Source organism: Trifolium pratense, linkage group LG4 (genome assembly GCF_020283565.1).
Source record: "Trifolium pratense cultivar HEN17-A07 linkage group LG4, ARS_RC_1.1, whole genome shotgun sequence".
Lineage (NCBI taxonomy): Eukaryota > Viridiplantae > Streptophyta > Magnoliopsida > Fabales > Fabaceae > Trifolium > Trifolium pratense.
In genome coordinates this window covers 28,594,454-28,614,303 of record NC_060062.1, presented here as the reverse complement: position 1 = coordinate 28,614,303, position 19,850 = coordinate 28,594,454, and the positions used below count along the sequence as shown (strand labels likewise).

General features: G+C 37.3%; 2 protein-coding genes across 4 annotated transcripts; both read left to right on the top strand.

Annotated features, from left to right (window-relative positions):
* Positions 1-2,333: 2,333 nt before the first annotated feature.
* Positions 2,334-2,921, top strand: LOC123922416. The gene has a single exon (XM_045975135.1). The coding sequence runs from the start codon at positions 2,334-2,336 to the stop codon at positions 2,919-2,921; it is 588 nt and encodes a 195-aa protein (XP_045831091.1).
* A 12,725-nt stretch (positions 2,922-15,646) lies between these two features.
* Positions 15,647-19,602, top strand: LOC123881508 (zinc finger-containing ubiquitin peptidase 1-like). Of its 3 annotated transcripts, none has more exons than XR_006799490.1 (8): positions 15,656-15,856; positions 15,937-15,982; positions 16,842-17,758; positions 17,859-17,970; positions 18,632-18,727; positions 18,810-18,924; positions 19,221-19,255; positions 19,363-19,602. XR_006799490.1 is itself a non-coding variant. In XM_045930217.1 (7 exons), the coding sequence occupies exons 1-6, from the start codon at positions 15,789-15,791 to the stop codon at positions 18,891-18,893; spliced, it is 1,323 nt and encodes a 440-aa protein (XP_045786173.1). In that variant the 5' UTR covers positions 15,647-15,788; the 3' UTR covers positions 18,894-18,924; positions 19,221-19,602. The 3 variants fall into 3 exon arrangements, 1 of the variants encoding a protein (XP_045786173.1); XR_006799489.1 differs by having other exon boundaries at positions 15,664-15,856; positions 19,221-19,271; XM_045930217.1 differs by having other exon boundaries at positions 15,647-15,856; positions 19,221-19,602.
* The last annotated feature ends 248 nt before the right edge of the window (positions 19,603-19,850 follow it).

Genomic DNA, 19,850 nt, shown 5'->3' with positions numbered 1-19,850 from the left:
AATTGCATAATAGTGTCCTATGTGTTTAATTAGTATTGTAATAGGATTGTAACTATTATATGTGGTTGATTGATTGTTTTTGCATTTGCTTATGTTGTAGTTATGGAAGGCGAAATTTACGAAGTTGACGAAGTTAAACCGAGGCGACCTGTTGTGCTTGGCCTTTTTGCAACGGGCATTGTTCCAGCTGGTGCTCAACCAAGTAATCCTCCTAATGTGCCGCAGTCGATAGAAATTGACACGACGTCTCACTTTGCGACTGATAGGCAAGAGAGCGACAGAGATGAGTTGATCAAATGGGCTCGAAGCGTGTCAGAAAGTTTAAGGTTCGCCATTATAGTTAGGCGATCCGATTCGGGCGAAAAAAGAAAGGCTCAATTGATGTTAGAGTGTGAACGTAGTGGGAAGTATGTTCCAGCCAAGAAGAAGTTGAAATCTGATTCGTCCGGAACGAGAAAATGTGAATGTCCATTCTGACTTCGTGGTTATTACAATAAGGAAACAAAGCTATGGCGTTTGACTTTTGTCAACGGTATGCATAACCACGAGTTGGACAAAGGGCTTGAAGGGCATCTCGTGGCGGGGCGTTTGAAACCGCATGAGAAGGATTTTATGGACGAGATGACAAGGAATGCGGTGGCTCCAAAAAACATATTGTCCACATTAAAGGAGAGAGATCCAGAGAACAAGACCTCAGCAAAGCAAGTGTACAACGCTCGTCATAGGTACAAAGCTAAAATGAGGGCGTCCATGACTGAGATGCAACACTTATGCAAAAAGCTTGACGATAACAAGTACTTCTTCAAGTATCGGACGATTGTTGAAGATGGAGTTGAACATCTTCAAGATATATTCTTTGCACATCTGAGGTCCGTAACGTTATTAAACTCTTTTCATACTGTGTTGATGATGGACTCCACATACAAAACCAGCAAGTACAAAATGCCGCTGTTTGAGATAGTCGGATTCACTTCGACCGAGAAGACATTCAACGTTGCTTTTGCCTGGCTCAGTAAAGAAAAGGAAGACAACTTTATATGGGCTATGCAACAACTGCGTTGTCTGTTAAGGCGTGAAGCAAATTTGCCGAAGATTATCTTGACGGATCGAGATTTACCATTGATGAATGCTATTCCGGCTGTGTTTCCAGAAGCGGCGGCGTTGGTTTGTTGGTTCCATGTTACGAAGAATGTGAGGAGCAAGGCAGCCGAGCTGGTCAAGGTGAGGGATGGAGAAAAGGTAAAGGCGTCGGACATGAGGGAAAAAGTCTGTTCGGCTTTTGCGGATGTGTTAGATTCGTGTACTGAGGCCGAGTATACTGAAAATGTTATGACTTTTAGGAAGTTATGTGAAAGGTGGCCAAAATTTGTGTGGTACGTTGAAGAGACAATTTTGGACACCGACAAAGAGAAGGTTGTGAGTGTGTGGGTGGACAAGTATATGCAGATGGGCAACCATACCACAAATAGAGCCGAAAGCGCCCACGGTGTCTTGAAAGATTACTTGACCGACGGTCTCGGTGATTTGGTGAAGGGTTAGGAATCGATGCACAAAATGTTAGGCAATCAATTCACCCAAGTACAAACTGAATTTGGCCAGAACATGTCTGTTTATGGACACACATACCGGGATCAAGCTCTTTACTCGACTTTGATGTTTAAAGTCTCTAGATGTGCATTGAAATACATCCACACTGAATCACAAAGAGTCGAGTTTACTGGCATGGATAGCATGAAGTGTGGTTGTCTGATGAGGACTAACTACGGGCTGCCATGTGCGTGTTTGATTGCCAAGAAACTGCTACACAATAGGCCCATTAGACTCGATGAGGTGTACAAACATTGGAAGATAATGTGTTTCCAAGATGAAGAAGTTGGTGGCGATGTCAAGGACGATTATGCGTGGACGGCAGAGTGGCAAGCAATTCAGGTGAGTGTTTATTAAATGCATAATTTCTAATATCTTTATTTTACGATTTTACGATTATTATGCGTTGGTTTTTAATTTTTAATGGCATAATTTTTTGTTTGTTTTAGGAACGATTGAGGACAGCTGATGTAAGCATGAAAATTGAGATCCGAGATCAACTCCGCAAGATTGCGTTTCCTGAAACCAGCGATGTGGAGCCTCCGACCACAAATGTAAAATCAAAAGGGGCTAAAAAGAAAAAGGTGGTCCGTGGAACAAGATCCACCAGCAGAGATAAGTCTCGATGGGAGCATGTTGAAGAATATTTCACGGAGACACAAGCTTCGCAATCATCAAAGCCGTCTCCGTCAATTCCGTCCCACTCAAGGCCATCATCATCATCATAACCTACCGCATCAAACCCTATGCCTACGGTGTATGAAGCTCCTCCTACTGTGTCCAACCCATTGCCACTAACCTCATCTCAAATTTTTGGCATTAATCACATGCCAAAATTCATGCATCCCTTCATTGAAGATATCACCAATGTGGACGGTGACGGCTATTGTGGGTACCGTGCCGTTGCATTGGCTCAGAGAGGCAACAAAGAGGATTTTGAGCTGATACGGTGCAGCATGAGCAGGGAGTTGAGATTGAATAAGGATATGTATGTTGCTATATTTGGTTGCGAGAAGTGTTACCAATATATTTGTGATGCACTACTCCCACCCCCGAGGACGAGACAACGTAATAGTAATAGGAATAGTGTTGCACCGAGGGATAAATGGTTCACGTTGCCGGATATGGGACATGTCGTGGCCACCATCTTGGATAGAGTAGTTGTTCAGCTCTCCATACATCAAAACGGCCCTTGTGAAACCTTTTTCCCATTGCATTCCATTTCGGCACCAAACCCGTCTTCAAGGGTTATTTGCCTTGGCGCGTTACCGGATCACTATGTTTTGGTAAAGCTGAAAGTTGGATGTCCGATACCCAAATCAAACAAATCGTGAAAGCAATATTGTGCTAAACAAAGTTTGGTTTGGGAAGATTCATTCATAGCTGCGCAGCATAGGTTCGAGGAGATGATGAGCACCGAGAACGTTGTCCCCGTCAAAACAGTTGGTGCAGGTAGTAGAGAAACTCCATTGGTGATTGACTGATCATTTGGCCTATTTTAATGTATTTTACGTTGTTATATATTTTGATGTAAAGAACATCCATTTTGTAATGATATGAATCGAGATGTAATGACATCCATTTTGTAATGAAATATATTGAAGTGATTTGGTGTTGTGTAATTGTTTGTGTCAATATAATGATATTAGTGTTGAAGTAATTTTGATGTTGTATAATTGTATGAATTTCTTTTCCAATATGAATGTGTCTGAACAACATAAACAATGGATTTCGCGTGGATGTCATTCCATGGAATATACAACGTTTCATTGTGATTTGTTGCCATGAAAATATATTTCGGTAACTACGTACCAAAATGTACCCAGATTTCGGTAAACATCTGCCGAACCGAAACATGGTTTCATCGCTACAAATTCCAACTAGGGGGTATAAAAGAACACTGGGGGAAAAGAAGAAAGCATGTGATTAAAAAGTTGTTAAAATCGTATAAATAAATTAATCGATATGAATCTGACAATTAATTTATGGTTGAGATTACATCGACACTTTTTGTGGTCGAGATTGTACCGACAATTTTTTTGTGGTTAAGATTACACCGACAATTTGTTGTGGTTAAAATTACACCGACGAAATTATGTGGCTGTAATTAGTTTGAATGTAGTATAAAACCGCCGAATGTGTATAGCTGGGAAAAACACGTTTTCACAATTTTGCTAAATGAGTGCTTCAAATCGGTTTGTTAATAACAATATGGCGACATCTCATGCATTTTCAGTTAAGTTTCGCGGTAACGACGAGTTGTTCTGCGTTGACCTGTCGAACACTTTAACAACTATTCAGGCTCTTAAACGCAAGATCGAAGTCATGTATCGCTTCAAATACGGCAGACAAATCAAAATAGAAAGAATTGCGTATTACGAATCGACAATCGATCTGACCAGTGATAATGTCGGTGGATATGATGAGGCACCGCGAAAATACGAGTGGAAAGAGTTGAAAAATGATGAAGATGTGAACGAAATGTTCAATGGGGTAGAAGTGGATCCGAAATATCCACGTTTGTATGCTACCTTAGTAGTTACAAACTGAAATTTTATTATTTATGTTGTTGTTGAATTTTCAGTTATGTTGTCGTTGCATTTTCGCTTATGTTTTCGCTGATTTTTCAGTTATGTTGATGTTGAATTTTTAATTAATGAATGCTTTTATGTTGCACGTTTTTATGTTGCCTCTAATTTTTCTAAATGCTCGCCAAACGAATCAACATCCACCTACCACATTTAAGCCCACCTAACTCCGTTAACTACCAACCTACCTCATTAACGCCCACCTACCACAATAATGTGCACCAAACCCATCTTTAAATTCACGTGTTTTGTTGAATTCAACACTCGACAAAAAAAAAAGCAAAATGGATGTCTCACTCACACAACGAATGAGATCTACTCTTGCGGCAGTTTACTTCGGCAATGAAAAACCAAATTTGTTTCGAATCAATGATGGTGAAACATTTGAAGGTCTGAAACAGCAGCTGTACCAACTGAATCGCACCGTCAACAACCCGAATGACAATAGAACGGTATCAAATCTCCTGTATTGAAAGCCATCGATTGGTGCTGACGATCGCATTACTTTCACCCGTATGACTGTTGAAAACAATGATGATGTCCAAACTATGTTTTCAATCTTCGAGCAGTACTGCTCCACAGGGCATATCGAGCTAGATGCGACAGTGACAAGATCTGTTGAAGCCATCCTTGCTAGTCTTGTTGGACCGGAAGACCCAAATTATGTTACCAAGTGATGCGACCATTTTGTTCTCGTTTTGTTTTTTAGTTTGCCTAAGTGTGTTTCCTTTTCATCTTTGTTGTCATTTTTAGTTTGCCTAAGTGTGTTTCATTTTCTTGAATTTCTAACTAATATTAGTCGGTGTAATTTCAAAGACATCTCTCCCCCCAGAGTTATCCTTTATTTCGGTAAATGAATACCAAACTTTTACCAGATTTCGGTAGGTAGGTACCGTAATTTTCTCTCGCTCACTGGAATAAGGTAATTTCGGCAAAAATCTACCGAAAGCATTAATTCGGTAACTATGAACCGAAGTTTACCCAGATTTCGGTAATGTCCTACCGAATTTTTCCCTGGCTCACTGTAATTTGTATGTTTCGGCAAAAGGTTACCGAAATATGTTTTCTTCCAATCAAATGGCGTTTAAACAATGTATCATCCGTGGGATCACATCCACGCGAAATCACCTGTTCGGATATAATCGTATTTCAAATGAAATTCATACATTCCAATCCAAATCCAATAAAAACCAAATTAAATAGAAACCGCATTCAATAGAAACCACATTCAATCAAAATCCATGTTCATACATTCCAAGCAAAAAGAAATTATACGGCCAAATTGTTCCATTGTACACGGTAAGATTAAAAAAAAAATATAGCGAAAACAAAAATAAAAAACTACAAGCTACTTGTTCCGGCATCTTCCGTGGTTTTCTTCTTCTAATTTCTTTTCTTTGTTCCTTCACCCGAGTCTCTTTTCCTCTTCCGTCGCACCAAATATGCATCCACATGCTCCAAATCAATGTAGGCTTTTTCAATAACCACCAAAGCATCCGCCAAATTCAGTTGACCATCAAGCGCTTTCCTCAACTCCGCTCGAACCTTCTTAGTCACCTCGGACACGTCGCATTCGCCACTCACGTTGTCCTTCTCAAGGTTAGCATGTGTTGGTGGATCCGCTTCAACCGGTGGCAATATCTTCGAATGAGAAACACGGTATAACCATGTAATGTATCCGGGTACGGTATCAAATGCACGCACAACTCTTGGGCCTCGCATCTCCTCAGTCACATAGTTGGCAGTCAAGTAGGAAGCAAATGCATCAGCAATCGTAAACCGATTCATACCAGCCTTTGCGAGACATCAGGGTGTCTAGGAATAGACTGGACATGTCCAAATTGTCGGAGGACACGCTCTGGCAAATGTGGATTGATAATAGCACTTCCACACATAATCCAGCCAGTGTACCAACTGATATCTTGAAAGGGTCTGGTTTGCCGGTGCTCCTCATATGGGCAAAACACCACTTCATCCACACGCATTGTATCCAATGCGGACCTATGCTCCCCTGGAAATTTTGGACCTTTTAAAGGCAAAAATTTTGCCGCATAGGGTTGGTCGTGGGTGTATCTTTCATCAACAAAACGTCCACCAAAAGTTTTGAAATGCACCATAATCCAGGCCTATTGAAAACACATGATATGGGTAAGTAAAATATTTAATTATAACAATCGACATTCAGTTAAAAAGCAAGACGCATATTGAGTTTGTATATATACCTGAAAGAAACAGTTATAACCACCATGATTTCCACATCTCGGGCGGCTTGCAGCATCCAAGTAGTTGTACAAATATGCCAGCCCAGAAGCACCTCAATTCCACGTGTTAACTAAACTGAGGTCTCGCAAGTAGGTAAGAAAAATGACGTCCACGTACTGCATACTTTTGTTGGTGAAAATGGTTGCACCGATCAAGTAGAGCAAATATGATCTAATGGTGCATTCCCTGAGGAATTCCACATCTTCAACAGGCTTCTTTAACCTTTCAGCTTTCAAGGCACTCTTCAAATTATCGATGTACAAATCCTTCAACTCCTTAAACCCTATATGTGCTCCTTTCATTTTTTTTAAACTCTTTCTTGCATTTATTCCTAGGGTAGTTCAGATACTCTACACACATCTCTTCACCATCTTCCTTTGTGCATGACGTTCCGTTGTGGTCGAGCATTTTTCCGGTAATCGGAATATGAAGCAATGAAGACACGTCGTCCAAGGTTATAGTCATCTCACCAATAGGAAGATGGAAAGTACCGGTCTCAGGATGCCATCGCTATGCAAATGCCGTCAACAGCCCCCAATCGGTGTGATTGTAATTTGTCCACCGCAGGGGTTCAAGTCCAGAAGCATTAACGACATTCCAAAACCACAAGTACTCTTTCGGACATGGTTTGAAGTTGTTGATTTTTTCCCCGTTGTTCATTACCCTCAAATACCGGGTTTGGAGCTGCAAAACATTACATATTCCACTTCATAAATAACTTACCTCTCCTTTCCACAATGGGACAACAACATGTTTTCCAAATCCCGGCAACAAAGACAAGTCAGACGGACCACCATTGTAACATGTAACTGGTGGTGGTTTTACTCGTGGTGGGTTCTTTCCTTGTGTTACTCGCGTAACCTTTTTCCGTGATTTTTTAGGTTCTGGTGGTGGTTGTTCAGACTCATCTTCCTCCTCCCCTTCCTCTTCCGCTTCTTCCTCCACTTCTTCCTCCCCTTCTTCCTCCGCTTCCTCGTCCGCTTCCTCATCCACTCCCTCCTCCCCTTCCTCAGCAAAATTTTCCTCCACATCCTCAACCTCCTCCTCGTGTTCATTCTCCTCTTGCGATTCTGCATCCTCATGTTCAGTTTGAAAGTCATCATCCTCATGTCGAGGCTCATCCGTTGTGGTTGCAACTGCTTTCCCCTTAGCCCGACTTGGAATTTTATCTACATTGACCGCAGCCTCTCTACATGCAGAGCTATGTGCTTTGCTTGCACCGTCACGTCTTGTTCGGCCAACTTTGTCGTCTGTCATGATTCCTATAAGAAAACAGTCACTATAAGTATCTACGTAATTCATCAGTTACTCATTCAAACAATTTTTATACATAAATCAGTACTCATACAAGCATTTTGTCAAACACTTGGTGCACATAAACCAGACTACAAATCCAATTCATATGCCCTAAATTAAATTACCCTATACAAGTCCAATCGTATACCCTAAATTAAAATACCACCCCAAATTTATTGGAATCAAAACAATAATCACGAGCATTATCAAATCAAAATCACAAAAATATAAAAAGCAAGAAAATGAAAGAGTTGAGTTTGAAATCTTACTTGTAGAGATAAGTTCGATGATTAGCAGAGTGAAATTGAATGATTAGAAGAGAGAAATTGTCGTTCTACTGGTGAAACCCTCAATTTGCGATTTTGCGATTGAAACCTTCAAAATCGCCCTAGCCTTTGTTACAAACTGTTTTCACGCAAATGGTGAAGGTTTTAAGTTTTTCTGATATATTAATTAATTTCGGTACCTGCGAACCGAACCACAACATTTTCGGCAATTGAATACCGAAATTTACCTAGATTTCGGTAAATGGTCCCCAAAATTTTCATTGGCTCACTGGAATAAAGCCAATTCGGCAGACATTTACCGAAATATATGTTCGGTGACCAGGAACCGAAATTTACCCAAATTTCGGTACGTGTGTACCGAAATATTCATTTGTTCACTGGAATAGGGTCTGTTCGGCAGAAATTTACCGAAATGTATGTTCGGTTACCAGGAACCGAAATTTACCCAGATTTCAGTACGTGTGTACCGAAATATTCATTTGTTCACTTAAAGGTCAATTACTACATCCCCACCTCACCACTATTGATTTCGAAACCTGTTTGTTTTTTTTTCTTGCACATTTATGTAACGTCATAAAATATCATAACATAATTGAGTATTAGACACATCACGTTAACGGAAATCACAAAAATGTAACGGGTAATTAAATGTAGTCAAATACACCAAATTGTTGAAATCAAATTACATCCAAATTCGGCAAATTAAAATAATAAAATTACATTAAACAACATATGAGTTACAATATTAGCTAAGCCTACTCTCGAGTGTTGTATCGTCTCCCCCTACCCCGCTTAAGTCGCCGACACGTCAAAATAGGGTTAAGCAAATTCAAAATCCTCCGCAAAGTACCATGAACAGGAGTTCCTTCCACCGCCTCACCTTCGCGAAGTGACCTCTCCACCTCATCCCTAACACCACGGCATACCTGAAGCATATTAGGGTCATTCCTTGCTTCTGCGGCCTCTATCAACACCTCTAAGTTAGGTGGCCTTGGTGGTGACGCGGGAGCTTGTACGGGTCGCATAACTGGATGCGACACTTTGTAAAACCATGTCATATATCCAAGTTCATGGTCCCATGCGCTAACCACAGCCTGACCCCTCATCTCTTCAACAATCATCCTCAAATCCAACTCCTCCATAAAAACTCGATCAATCTCACATAAGCTCATCCCCGGCGTCGCAGACAAATCCGGTTTTCTTGGAATGCCTTGGACATGTTTAAATTGTCTAAGCACACGCTCAGGCAAGTGATTTGCTTTCAAATTACCACACCTTAATCATCCAGAAAAACAACATGAATTTTGCAAAGGGCGGCATAACCTCAGCATAGATAGTATCATCCGCCCACACACTAAGTCTCGGAAAATGAGAAATTATCCAGCCCTGAAAGCATGACAAACAAGTTTCATTATATTGGTAGACATTACATATATGATCTCTATGTATGTCACAAATAATGTCAACACAAAATAAATAGGCTTAATTAGTTAAATGGTCCCTTAAAGACATTTTAGGTTTCACATTGGTCCCTTAAAGAAAATAAAGTCTGTTTTGGTCCCTTAAAGATATCTCTGTTTGCCACTTTAGTCCTCTCCGTTAATTTGTTTTAATCTGAACCATTTGATCTTTTTATTAAAAATGTAACGGTAGGATTTGCATGTCCACTGAATATAATGGTGAACCATCATCAACCAAATATTTCTCTTGTTCTTCATCTTCTTCTCTCTCTTGTTCTTCATCTTCATCACCAACTTCATCAATCTTCATCAAACAAACCCAAAAAAAAAAACCAGATCCCCAAATTGAAAATCAAAATCCCTAAATCACAACCAAGGAATAGGAGCACAAAGGAGCAAGAAGCAACACAAATGAAACCCAGAAACCCATAACTAAACTTCATCAACACAAATCCAAAACTTCAAAAACTTGTAAATCTCAAATTCAGTTTCAACTGAATCTCAAATCAAACAACAGAAAAAATCCAGTCCTTTTCCATATTCAATTTCACAACCTTAATAACACTACAAGTCTCAATCCTTAAAAACAACAAAGCAGAACAACAAGCTTAATTTCTCAATCTGTTCCTTCCAATTCAGTTTCCGTGTTGGTGTTTTCAGAAGCCATGAGAGAGTGGATTTAGGTTTGAAGATTAGAAACAATTGACCGAAGAAGAAAGTTTTGGAAAAATTATGGCAACATTTTGGAGAAAAAAATCTGGGTTTATTGTTTGTGTTGATGAAGTTTACAAAGAAGAGGGGAGGAAGGAGATGAAGAAAACAAAATAAAACTAGGTGTTGGTTGTACATTATTAGATACAATAGATCTTTAAAATCCAATGGTTGTTCTTTTGATAAAGAAATCAAATGGTTAATATTAAAAAATTATTGAAGTCTATGGTGAACACCTATAGTGTTGGTTCACCTTATAATTTTGGGGTTAAAAATTAACGGAAAGGACTAAAGTGACAAACGGAGATATCTTTAAGGGACCAAAACGGACTTTTTTTTCTTTAAGGGACCAATGTGAAACCTAAAATGTCTTTAAGGGACCATTTAACTAATTAAGCCAAATAAATATCATACATGTTGAATAATTTTCGTAAGCGCACGTTTATGTTACCTGAAGAAAAGACATGTACCCAGCCATCTGATTCACTGTCACCAAACACGCATCATCCAAATAATGTTGCAAATGAACCAGAGAAGCAGCACCCCAATTCTATTCACGGACAGCTGACAAATCCTGAAAGTACTGCAGGTATACTACGTCCACGTAGTAACTGCTTTTGTTGCTAAATATGGTACAACAGACCAAAAATAGCAAAAAAGCCCATATGGACCTGTCCCTATACAGCTTAATCTCATGCGCCGACTTACCTTCAGCAACAGCTTTATCAGCTAATCTATGGTTATCACTATAAATATCCTCCACGTCAGAATGCCTCAAATGGAGCCCGTTCATTTTGGCAAAATGACCCATAACAACATCCCGGTCAACTCCTAGAAATGAATTAACCATGTCAGCCGCTTCATCCCTTGACATTTTGCCATGGTTCAGAAACTTTCCCTCGATCGGAATATGCAACAGACATTGGACATCGTCCAATGTGATGGCCAGCTCACCCAATGGAATGTGGAATGAACTCGTCTCCGAATGCCATCTTTCAGCAAATGCCCAGAGGAGCCCGTAGTCAAGCACGCTAAAATTAGTCTGGGTAAGCGGCTCCAAACCCGATGCTTCAACTGCATCCCAAAACCACCTGTCCGTGTGGCGGGACGGTTTTTGTATATTAATAACTTTTTTTCCGCTGGCGATGCAACGTAAATTTCTCGCTAAAATCTGAAAAATTTCAATAACACAAAAAATTATCGAGCTAACGTAATCACAACATTGTTAATAAAATAATCGTCGTATTTTAAATTTGTTTACCTCTTTGTCATTTGGGTCTGCATACCATATCAAAATAGCCATATGCTTATCGTACTCTGTTAATAAGGACAAATCCGTCGGTCCTCCTCCAAAACCAACTTCGTCATCATTACGTGAACACGATGGTGGTGGTCGGCGTACTGGTTTGCGTCGTTGTTGTCGCGGTGGTTGTTGTGGTGGGTCTTGCGGTGCGTCTTGCGGTGAGACTTGTGGTGATCCAAAATCGTCATAATCAAAACCCGCATTTAAAAATTGGTCGGCATCAAATTCATCTTGCGCCACCGATGATTGTCCTAAACGTGACCGTGCACGTGTATGCGACCCACCCGCCTCGACATCATGTGTACCTTGCCCCGGAGTTGGTCCTTTACGACGACCTCGTTTGGACGGATGATTTGCAGCAAGCTCTCAACGAGCGGAAGCAGTTGCATTGATTGCCTTTCCATGCCTACCCCTAGGTAGATTTTCTTCCATATCTATACATAGATAAATAAATTCACAATCAATACAAACAATTAATCTATGATAAATTAATACATATAATTCAATCGAACACATGATTCTTGCAACAATGGAAACATAATTCAAATGGAAACATGCATTCATATTCACTCGTACATTTTGACAAACACTTGGAGTACAATATAACTCAATTAGCTTCACATTCACGTTAAACTTAATTAGCAACATGCATTCATGCTATTATGTAACTAAACTAACAACTAACCAATAATCAACAGTTCAAACAACATAATCAATAATTTAACTCAATAATCAGAGATTGAAATTTTGGAATTTTTATAGGGAAGAACAAAAAATGAATTTGAAATGTCATGGTGATGAGGAATACATAGAATGATAAAAAAGGAAAGAAACTTACTTGATGAAGTGTGATTTGAAGTTGGATGTTGAAGTTGGCCTCAAATGTGTGCAAGAAAGGAAGAGAAGAGTTTTGTGGTTTGTTTTTTAAATAAAACGAACTTATTGACTGGAAATGTTCATATGTAAGGCAACTTCGGTTAATATCAGGGGCGGAGCCAGGAATTAAAACTTGGGGGGACCAAGTCCAACAAGTTTAATTTCGAAGAGAAAAAATAAATTTTAAGTGTTCAATATATACAAATAATTTTAGAATTTATAAGTAAATGAAATAAGTGAATTATTTTTTACCAAACCATCTTTAAACTTAATTTTTTTTATTACATTTAGAATATAGCGGTGCGAAGAAATATATCATGTGAAAAGATAAAAAAACACTTAAAAAGAGATTATAAAAATTATAGTATAAAAAATTCATTTTGATACAATATTTTTCCGTATCTCTTTTAGAAAGATATTATTAACGATGAGTATTTTTTTAATAAGGTGAATATTTTGGTACTTCGGAATTTAGTTGAATACTCTCATAGATAAAATTGAATGTCATATCATATTTTATATTAATTATATTAAAATGTCATTTTAAATGCATTTTTGTCTATGAGATATCGATACCTAACTAAATATCACGGTAAAAAAAAAATCATATTTTAATAATTCAACATTTATGATTAATGTTGGTGTAAGAATTATTTTATCTATTCATAAATACAAATTAAATCTATGATAAAATGGGAGTAGTAATCTTTCATATATGTCTATTTTAATATTCTTTTATGTGATCAAGGATATGGCTTTTTATCAGCAAAAAGAAAATATGTATACATGCAAATAAAAAATGTACATAAGCCTAATTTAATAGTATATCAATATAGTGTAAAAAAAAGTTGGAAATGTTGGGGGGACTGTGGCCACCCCTTGCCCCTACTGTGGCTCCGCCACTGGTTAATATCAACCGCAGTACCCCTATATTTGGTTCGCAGCTACCGAAAGCTATCAACTCCACTTTCGGTTCGCAGTTACCGAAATGTTTCAACATGTCAAACGACTTCGGTTTCTATAAACCGCAGTACCCCAATGACAAAAACGGAAATTCAGCGAGTAGAAAAGAAATGAGGGGGGTCGGGAGAGAAAACTTCTTATAATATTTGGTCTTAGTTCAGACTCTTTCAAAAGAATTAAAATTTAACTAAAAGATTCACTCAAAAAAATGACTGAAATGTCAAGACATTGGACTCAAATGATTAATGAGCTTCTCATAGAACGAATCATTCACAAGAACTCGAATTCGATTTCTAAAGTGGGGTGTCCGGGGTTCAAACCCCGACCCCAACATATAAAATGCGATGACTCTGCTTGTTAAAAAAAAAACGATGAATCTATCAACCGGGGGACAATATATATATATATATATATATATATGGGGGCTGCTAACTTAGACCCAGTTGGGTCTAAGTTAGCAAGGTGCACCTTTTTAGTTGGACAAAAATACCCATTCTTTTTAATTAATTAACCAAATTACCATCAATGGACGTAAATCCAGTGTCGCGCGCGTACCGCAGGACCATGGTTACAAACCGTTGATTTCCATCAGACAGCCAAGATCTGATCTCATCAAGACTGTCTGATCTATCAGACAGCCCAGATCATCCGAATCCATCAGATTCCAGCGCGTGCACCACACTGGATTACACCCTGGAGAGAGAAGAATCTACTTTTTAAAAGCAGGACACGTGTCGCTGTCTGATCGGCTGGACGTGATTTTTTTCCATTTAATACTTTGAACTCAATTATTTCATTGTAAATTAATTTTTTTTTTTTATACCAAAATTCATAATTTTTTTTTCTCTATAAATAGATACTTGGTTCGTTTGATTTGGACACAGAAAAAAAAACCCAATTTTTCACTACCTTAATCTCATTTTTCACTACCTTACATCAACTCACTGAAACCATTCTACCAGCAAAATGGTTTCAGATTACAACTCTCTGAAACCATTGTACCAGATAAATGGTTTCAGAAGCAAACACAATTAATAAATTACTCACTGAAACCATTCTACCAGTAAAATGGTTTCAGAATACAACTATGTGCAACCATTCTACAAGCTAAATGGTTTCAGAAGCAAATAACTAATAATCAACTTACTGAAACCATTCTACCAGCAAAATGGTTTCAGATTACAACTCTCTGAAACCATTGTACCAGATAAATGGTTTCAGAAGCAAACACAATTAATAAATTACTCATTGAAACCATTCTACCAGTAAAATGGTTTCAGAATACAACTATGTGCAACCATTCTACCAGTAAAATGGTTTCAGAAGCAAACACTAGTTTTTAATTACCGTTTTATCTCATTTAATTAACTAAAAATAGTTTCAGGTCTCCAAAAATTTCATAAAATATACCAAAAGTTCCATAATATTATCTATTATTTTCCTGGTATAATGGTTTCAGTGAGTTGGTTGAGTGGTGCGTGTTAAATTACAACACACAAGTAACGTATTTAGTAGACAAAAATGAGATTAAGGTAGTGAAAAATTGCATTTTTTTTCGGTGTCCAAATCAAACGAACCAAGTCTCTATTTGTAGAAAAAAAAAATTATGAATTTTGGTATAAAAAAAAAATAAAAAATTAATTTACAACGAAATAATTGAGTTCAAAGTATTAAATGAACAAAAATCACGTCCAGCCAACCATTGTGTGACACGTGTCCTACTTTTAAAAAGCAATTTTTTCTCTCTCCAGGGTGTAATCCAGTGTGGCGCACGCGCTGGAATCTGATGGATTAGGATGATCTGGGCTGTCGGATTGATCAGACAGTCTTGATGAGATCATATCTTGGCTGTCTGATGGAAATCAACGGTCTGTAACCATGGTCCTTCGGTACGCGCGCGACACTGGATCCGCGTCCATTGATTGGTATTTTGGTTAATTAATTAAAAAGAATGGGTATTTTGGTCCAATTGAAAAGGTGCACCTTGCTAACTTAGACCTAACTAGGGTCTAAGTTAGAAAACCCCTATATATATAATAGGTCTTTACTCATGCAATGTTAGCGAGTTTTGTGTTAACCCTGTAATTTTATTTTATTTTGCTAAAAATATAAGGGGCAAAACTACATCATCTTAAGCCAACATATTCAATAAATGACTAAAATGACAGAATCTTACGGTGGTAATCGAAAAAGAAAAATTACAAAACTCGCTTAAAAACTATTAACCCTAAAAAAAAATCTGGGTACAATTTAGTGAAATAATCACCGTAATGTAAGGTAAATTGACTTAATAATCGCTTTTAAAAATAACAGAATTATGTGTTATTTTTTCAATTAACTTTTTTCATTCATCATCACCACTATATAAACATTGGAATTGGAAAAGGCTTTCCGCCATTAAAAATCAACATCACATAGCAAGCATTCTCCACTCTCCGCTTCATCTTCAATTTTGATGAACATGGACGATTCTTCAACTTGCCCTTTCTGTTCTTTATCACTTCCATCCTCTCAACTCCAATGGTATTTTTCTCTTAATTCATTCTTCTTCTTATTTTTCACTCTTTGATAATACTTTTATAATAACACTGCTTCAATTTCAGGCATGCCAATACCCACTTCGAAGATAACGATTTTCATTCTCCTCCGGTAACCCTTTTTCTTCCTCATTCAAACCCACTTAGCTTTTTCCTTTTTTCGTTCAAAGTAACCTAAGAAATACACAAATACATAAAAAATAGAAATAAAAATTGAACCTTTTTTTTTTTTGTGCCCTTTTTTAAAGTGGTCTGTTTTGTGGATGATTTTGTGATTATTTTCTGCAAACACCACAAAATTCCTCAATTACTTAGTACACTCCAATGATGATTATATTTTATTTACCCCCTTTTGTTGAAATGTAAGTTTTCACATGTATATGTATGTTCTAAGATGGGCCACTCTTCTGTTTGTTAATGAATAAACTATCTATATAATATCTAAACTCTACAAATATGGGACCTTAAAGTGTAACTCGCTGTCACATTAGTCTTGAATGTATTGAAATTGCAAATATATGCTAAATATCTCATTTGATAGCAATTTTATGGACTAAATTGACAATGTAAAAACAGATTCAACTACCGAAATGACTAATAAAAGAGATATTTGTAAATTTAATTGCAATTTTGATACATTCAGGGACTCGACTTACACATTCGAGGACCAAAATGATAGTTTGCTAATATAAATATAATAAGTAGTCCTAAAATATATGAAATCCATCATTTTAGTCCCTAAACTATATAAAAATCCGTCAATTTAGTCCCCCACATCTTATTAGTAGGGACTAAATTGATGGACTTTTTATACTTTACAGACTATTTATTATATTTATATAGTTTAAAGACTAAATTGAAGAAGTAATGATAGTTTAGGGACTGAATTGATGGTCTATTAGTTTTTTGATAGTAGAAAATAGGTATTTTCTACTCAATTTATTGTTTGCGTTGTCTTGTTTCATATGCAGGTTGAAAGAGCATTTAGTGACTCACATTTTGATACAACTTTTGGAGATTTTAACAGTTGGTGTGGTGGCGGTAGTAGTGGGATTGGTAGAGATAATGGGGTGTGGAATATGGAGGAGAAGATCTCTTGCTTGGTTGATTTGCAGATAAAGGGTGAGTTTCACAATGTTAATGGTGGTTTGATGAACTTGTTGAGGAACTGTTTGGAGTCTGAAGGTCAAAACTCGAGAAGCATTTTGTCACGTTATGTTGATCATTTCCAAAGCATTAGGTTCGAGGATGGTGGATTTGGTTGCGGTTGGCGTAACATTCAAATGCTTAGCTCACACTTATTGGCACAAAAGCGAGAAGCAAAAGATGTATTGTTTGGTGGTTCAGGATTTGTTCCTGATATTCCGTCACTCCAAAGATGGCTTGAGATTGCTTGGGAAAGAGGTTTTGATGAACCTGGCTCTAATCAATTCAATCATACTATCTATGGCTCTAAAAAATGGATAGGAGCTACCGATTGTGCTGCACTTTTACGTTCTTTTGGTCTCCGGACAAGGATAATGGACTTTGGTCCTAAGGAATCTGAATCTCTCTATCTATCTGTCCCTGGTTCAAGTGTTGGTGGAGAGGAGCTAGTGAGAATTGGTGATGGAAGGAAGAGGAAAACACCAAATTTTTATGGACCAATGGATAGATATATGTCTCGTGGAGGTGGTGTTTCACAAACAAATTGTAGCAAGAATGCAAAACCTAGTTCTGCTCTTAATGATGCCACTAGGGATAAAGAAAGTGCTGGTGAATGTGCGGTGAAAAGTGCTGCAGAACAAAGTAAATCTCATCAGGTTCTTATGGACTTCGTGTGGAATTATTTTTCTAATAAAAACACAATTCAGTTTGGTTATAGGCGTGTTGTCTTCAGCGAGAAAACGTGAGTGAGGATTCGTTTTAGATACACTGGTTCATGTTCTAACCAAATAAATGATATTGTTTCTTGTTGTGTTTGATGTTTTGAGATATTTCTTTGACAGGCCCTTGTACTTCCAACATGATGGACACTCAAGAACAATAGTTGGAATCCAAGTCAATCATCAACGAAATGGAATTCAGCATTATAATCTCCTAGTTCTTGATCCTGGTCATGTAATAATATATTGGTGTTATTGTCTATTTTGTTGATTGTTATTTAAATAGCTGTGTCTAATTGCATATCATACAAATGCTTCTTGAACAATTGAAATCAAGTTCATCGCAAAGCTTAACCAATTTCAATCACAATGGAATATAAACCTTACTTTGTATTACTGTATATCCTTTAGTTTTTGTGTGGCAATGGGTTGTATTTTTTGGACGGGTACAAGCTCTACAAGTAAGGATATGCAATTACAAGTAGGTTTATGCGTTTGTTTCGATTGGCTTATTTGAGCTTATTTTCTAGTATAAACACTTGTAAGACTGTTTGGGAGAGCTGATGGGAACAACTTATTACATGTCCATAAGTTGTTTTAAGCTTATTTGCATGAAGTTTCCAGCAGGATAGCTTATGAAAACAGTTTAGAATTTATTTATCTTTTGATAAAGAAATAGCTTATACATATGACACTCAATTGCTAAGTGCTTATGCTATAAATGCTTATATATATTATAAGCGCTTAATTAAGATGTTCATATGAAGGGCCGAGATATCTTTTCTTTCTACTTCTATCTGTTATTATGTGTTATGTATCTGTCTATTCTTGGAACATGCATGTTGTGTAGTAATGATGGCATGACATAATTTCAAATGTGTGATTTATCATTATAGAGAACGGCTGAAATAGAAAAATCACTGAGGGAGAAAGTTGGATGGCAGAGATTCATAAAAAGAGGAGTACACACACTGAGGAAGAAACAATATCAGGTTTAACTTCTTTTTACAAAAATTTGCAATGCCTTGCACCTTTGAAAGATGAGGGTTGATGATCTTGTTGTTTCTATTTCAGTTGTGTTATGTTGATCCTGGAATTGCCAACGAGGAGGAGATGGAAAAACTCAAGACATTGGATAGCGTCTTCATTGAACTTTAGACAACCTTATAAAGGTCTTTGCTATATCAAGGTACCATGCCATCTCTTATTTCATGCCATATACTCCCTCTGGTCTCATATATAAGCAAATTTTCACTATTTAGGTTCATTCAATAATTGATGTATTTGATCCATAATATGAACCAAATACATTAATAATTGAATGAACCTAAAAAGTAAGCATTTGCTCATATATGGGGTGGAGTATAATTTAACTATTTTTCTGTGCACTTTTTCTGACTATTATTCTATTACAACAACAGAAGAAATATTGGAGATAAATTAAAAAGTTTTATGAATTGATGCAGATATTTTTCATTGTTACAGATGCTGGAGCTGTCTAAAACTATATACATTATAAGGTTTATATGAAGCTTAGTTATGTGTCATCACTGAATCAAACAAACTACACGTTCGGTATTAAGTTTTTATATTGGTCGTAACTCATCCTTACAAGTCAATTTTGTAGGTATGAGTTAGGCCCAACCCAAATTCTAAGATTCAGTAGCATCAAGGGGGTAATCATCGGATCCAAATCAGTATACATACTTCATACTACTTGTATGAGACGGAAGGAATCCGCTAATTGCACAACTAACAGGTGTTATACCATGTTTATGATATATGATGTTCTTATGGGATGGCAAAACTACTAGGACTTAATGGACAAAATAAGAATGGTGGTTTATGGTTCTTCCTTTTCTGTAAACTTTTGCTGTCAATTGGCCACAATTTTGGCTGTAGAGCTCTCATCAAAATGGTAATCTCTACAATTGATGCTACCTCTTGAACTTTTTGTGGTCCAAAGCCTGAAATGGTTTCTAACTTGTTTCGTTGCTGTGATTTAGTCTTTGCTATTGTTTTGAAAAAATTAACGTAATTGATGATATTCTGTTAGTGATTAATTTTAAATTTCATTAATTTCAGCGATCAAATTAACAATTTTAAGGACTAAAT

Excerpts from the sequence above, each read along its gene's own strand:
- LOC123922416 (XM_045975135.1), top strand. The coding sequence starts at position 2,334 with ATGCCTACGGTGTATGAAGCTCCTCCTACTGTGTCCAACCCATTGCCA.
- LOC123881508 (XM_045930217.1), top strand. The coding sequence starts at position 15,789 with ATGAACATGGACGATTCTTCAACTTGCCCTTTCTGTTCTTTATCACTT. Across the intron at positions 17,971-18,631 it reads TAGTTCTTGATCCTGGTCAT|AGAACGGCTGAAATAGAAAA; the intron begins GTAATAATATAT and ends TTATCATTATAG. Across the intron at positions 18,728-18,809 it reads TGAGGAAGAAACAATATCAG|TTGTGTTATGTTGATCCTGG; the intron begins GTTTAACTTCTT and ends TTTCTATTTCAG.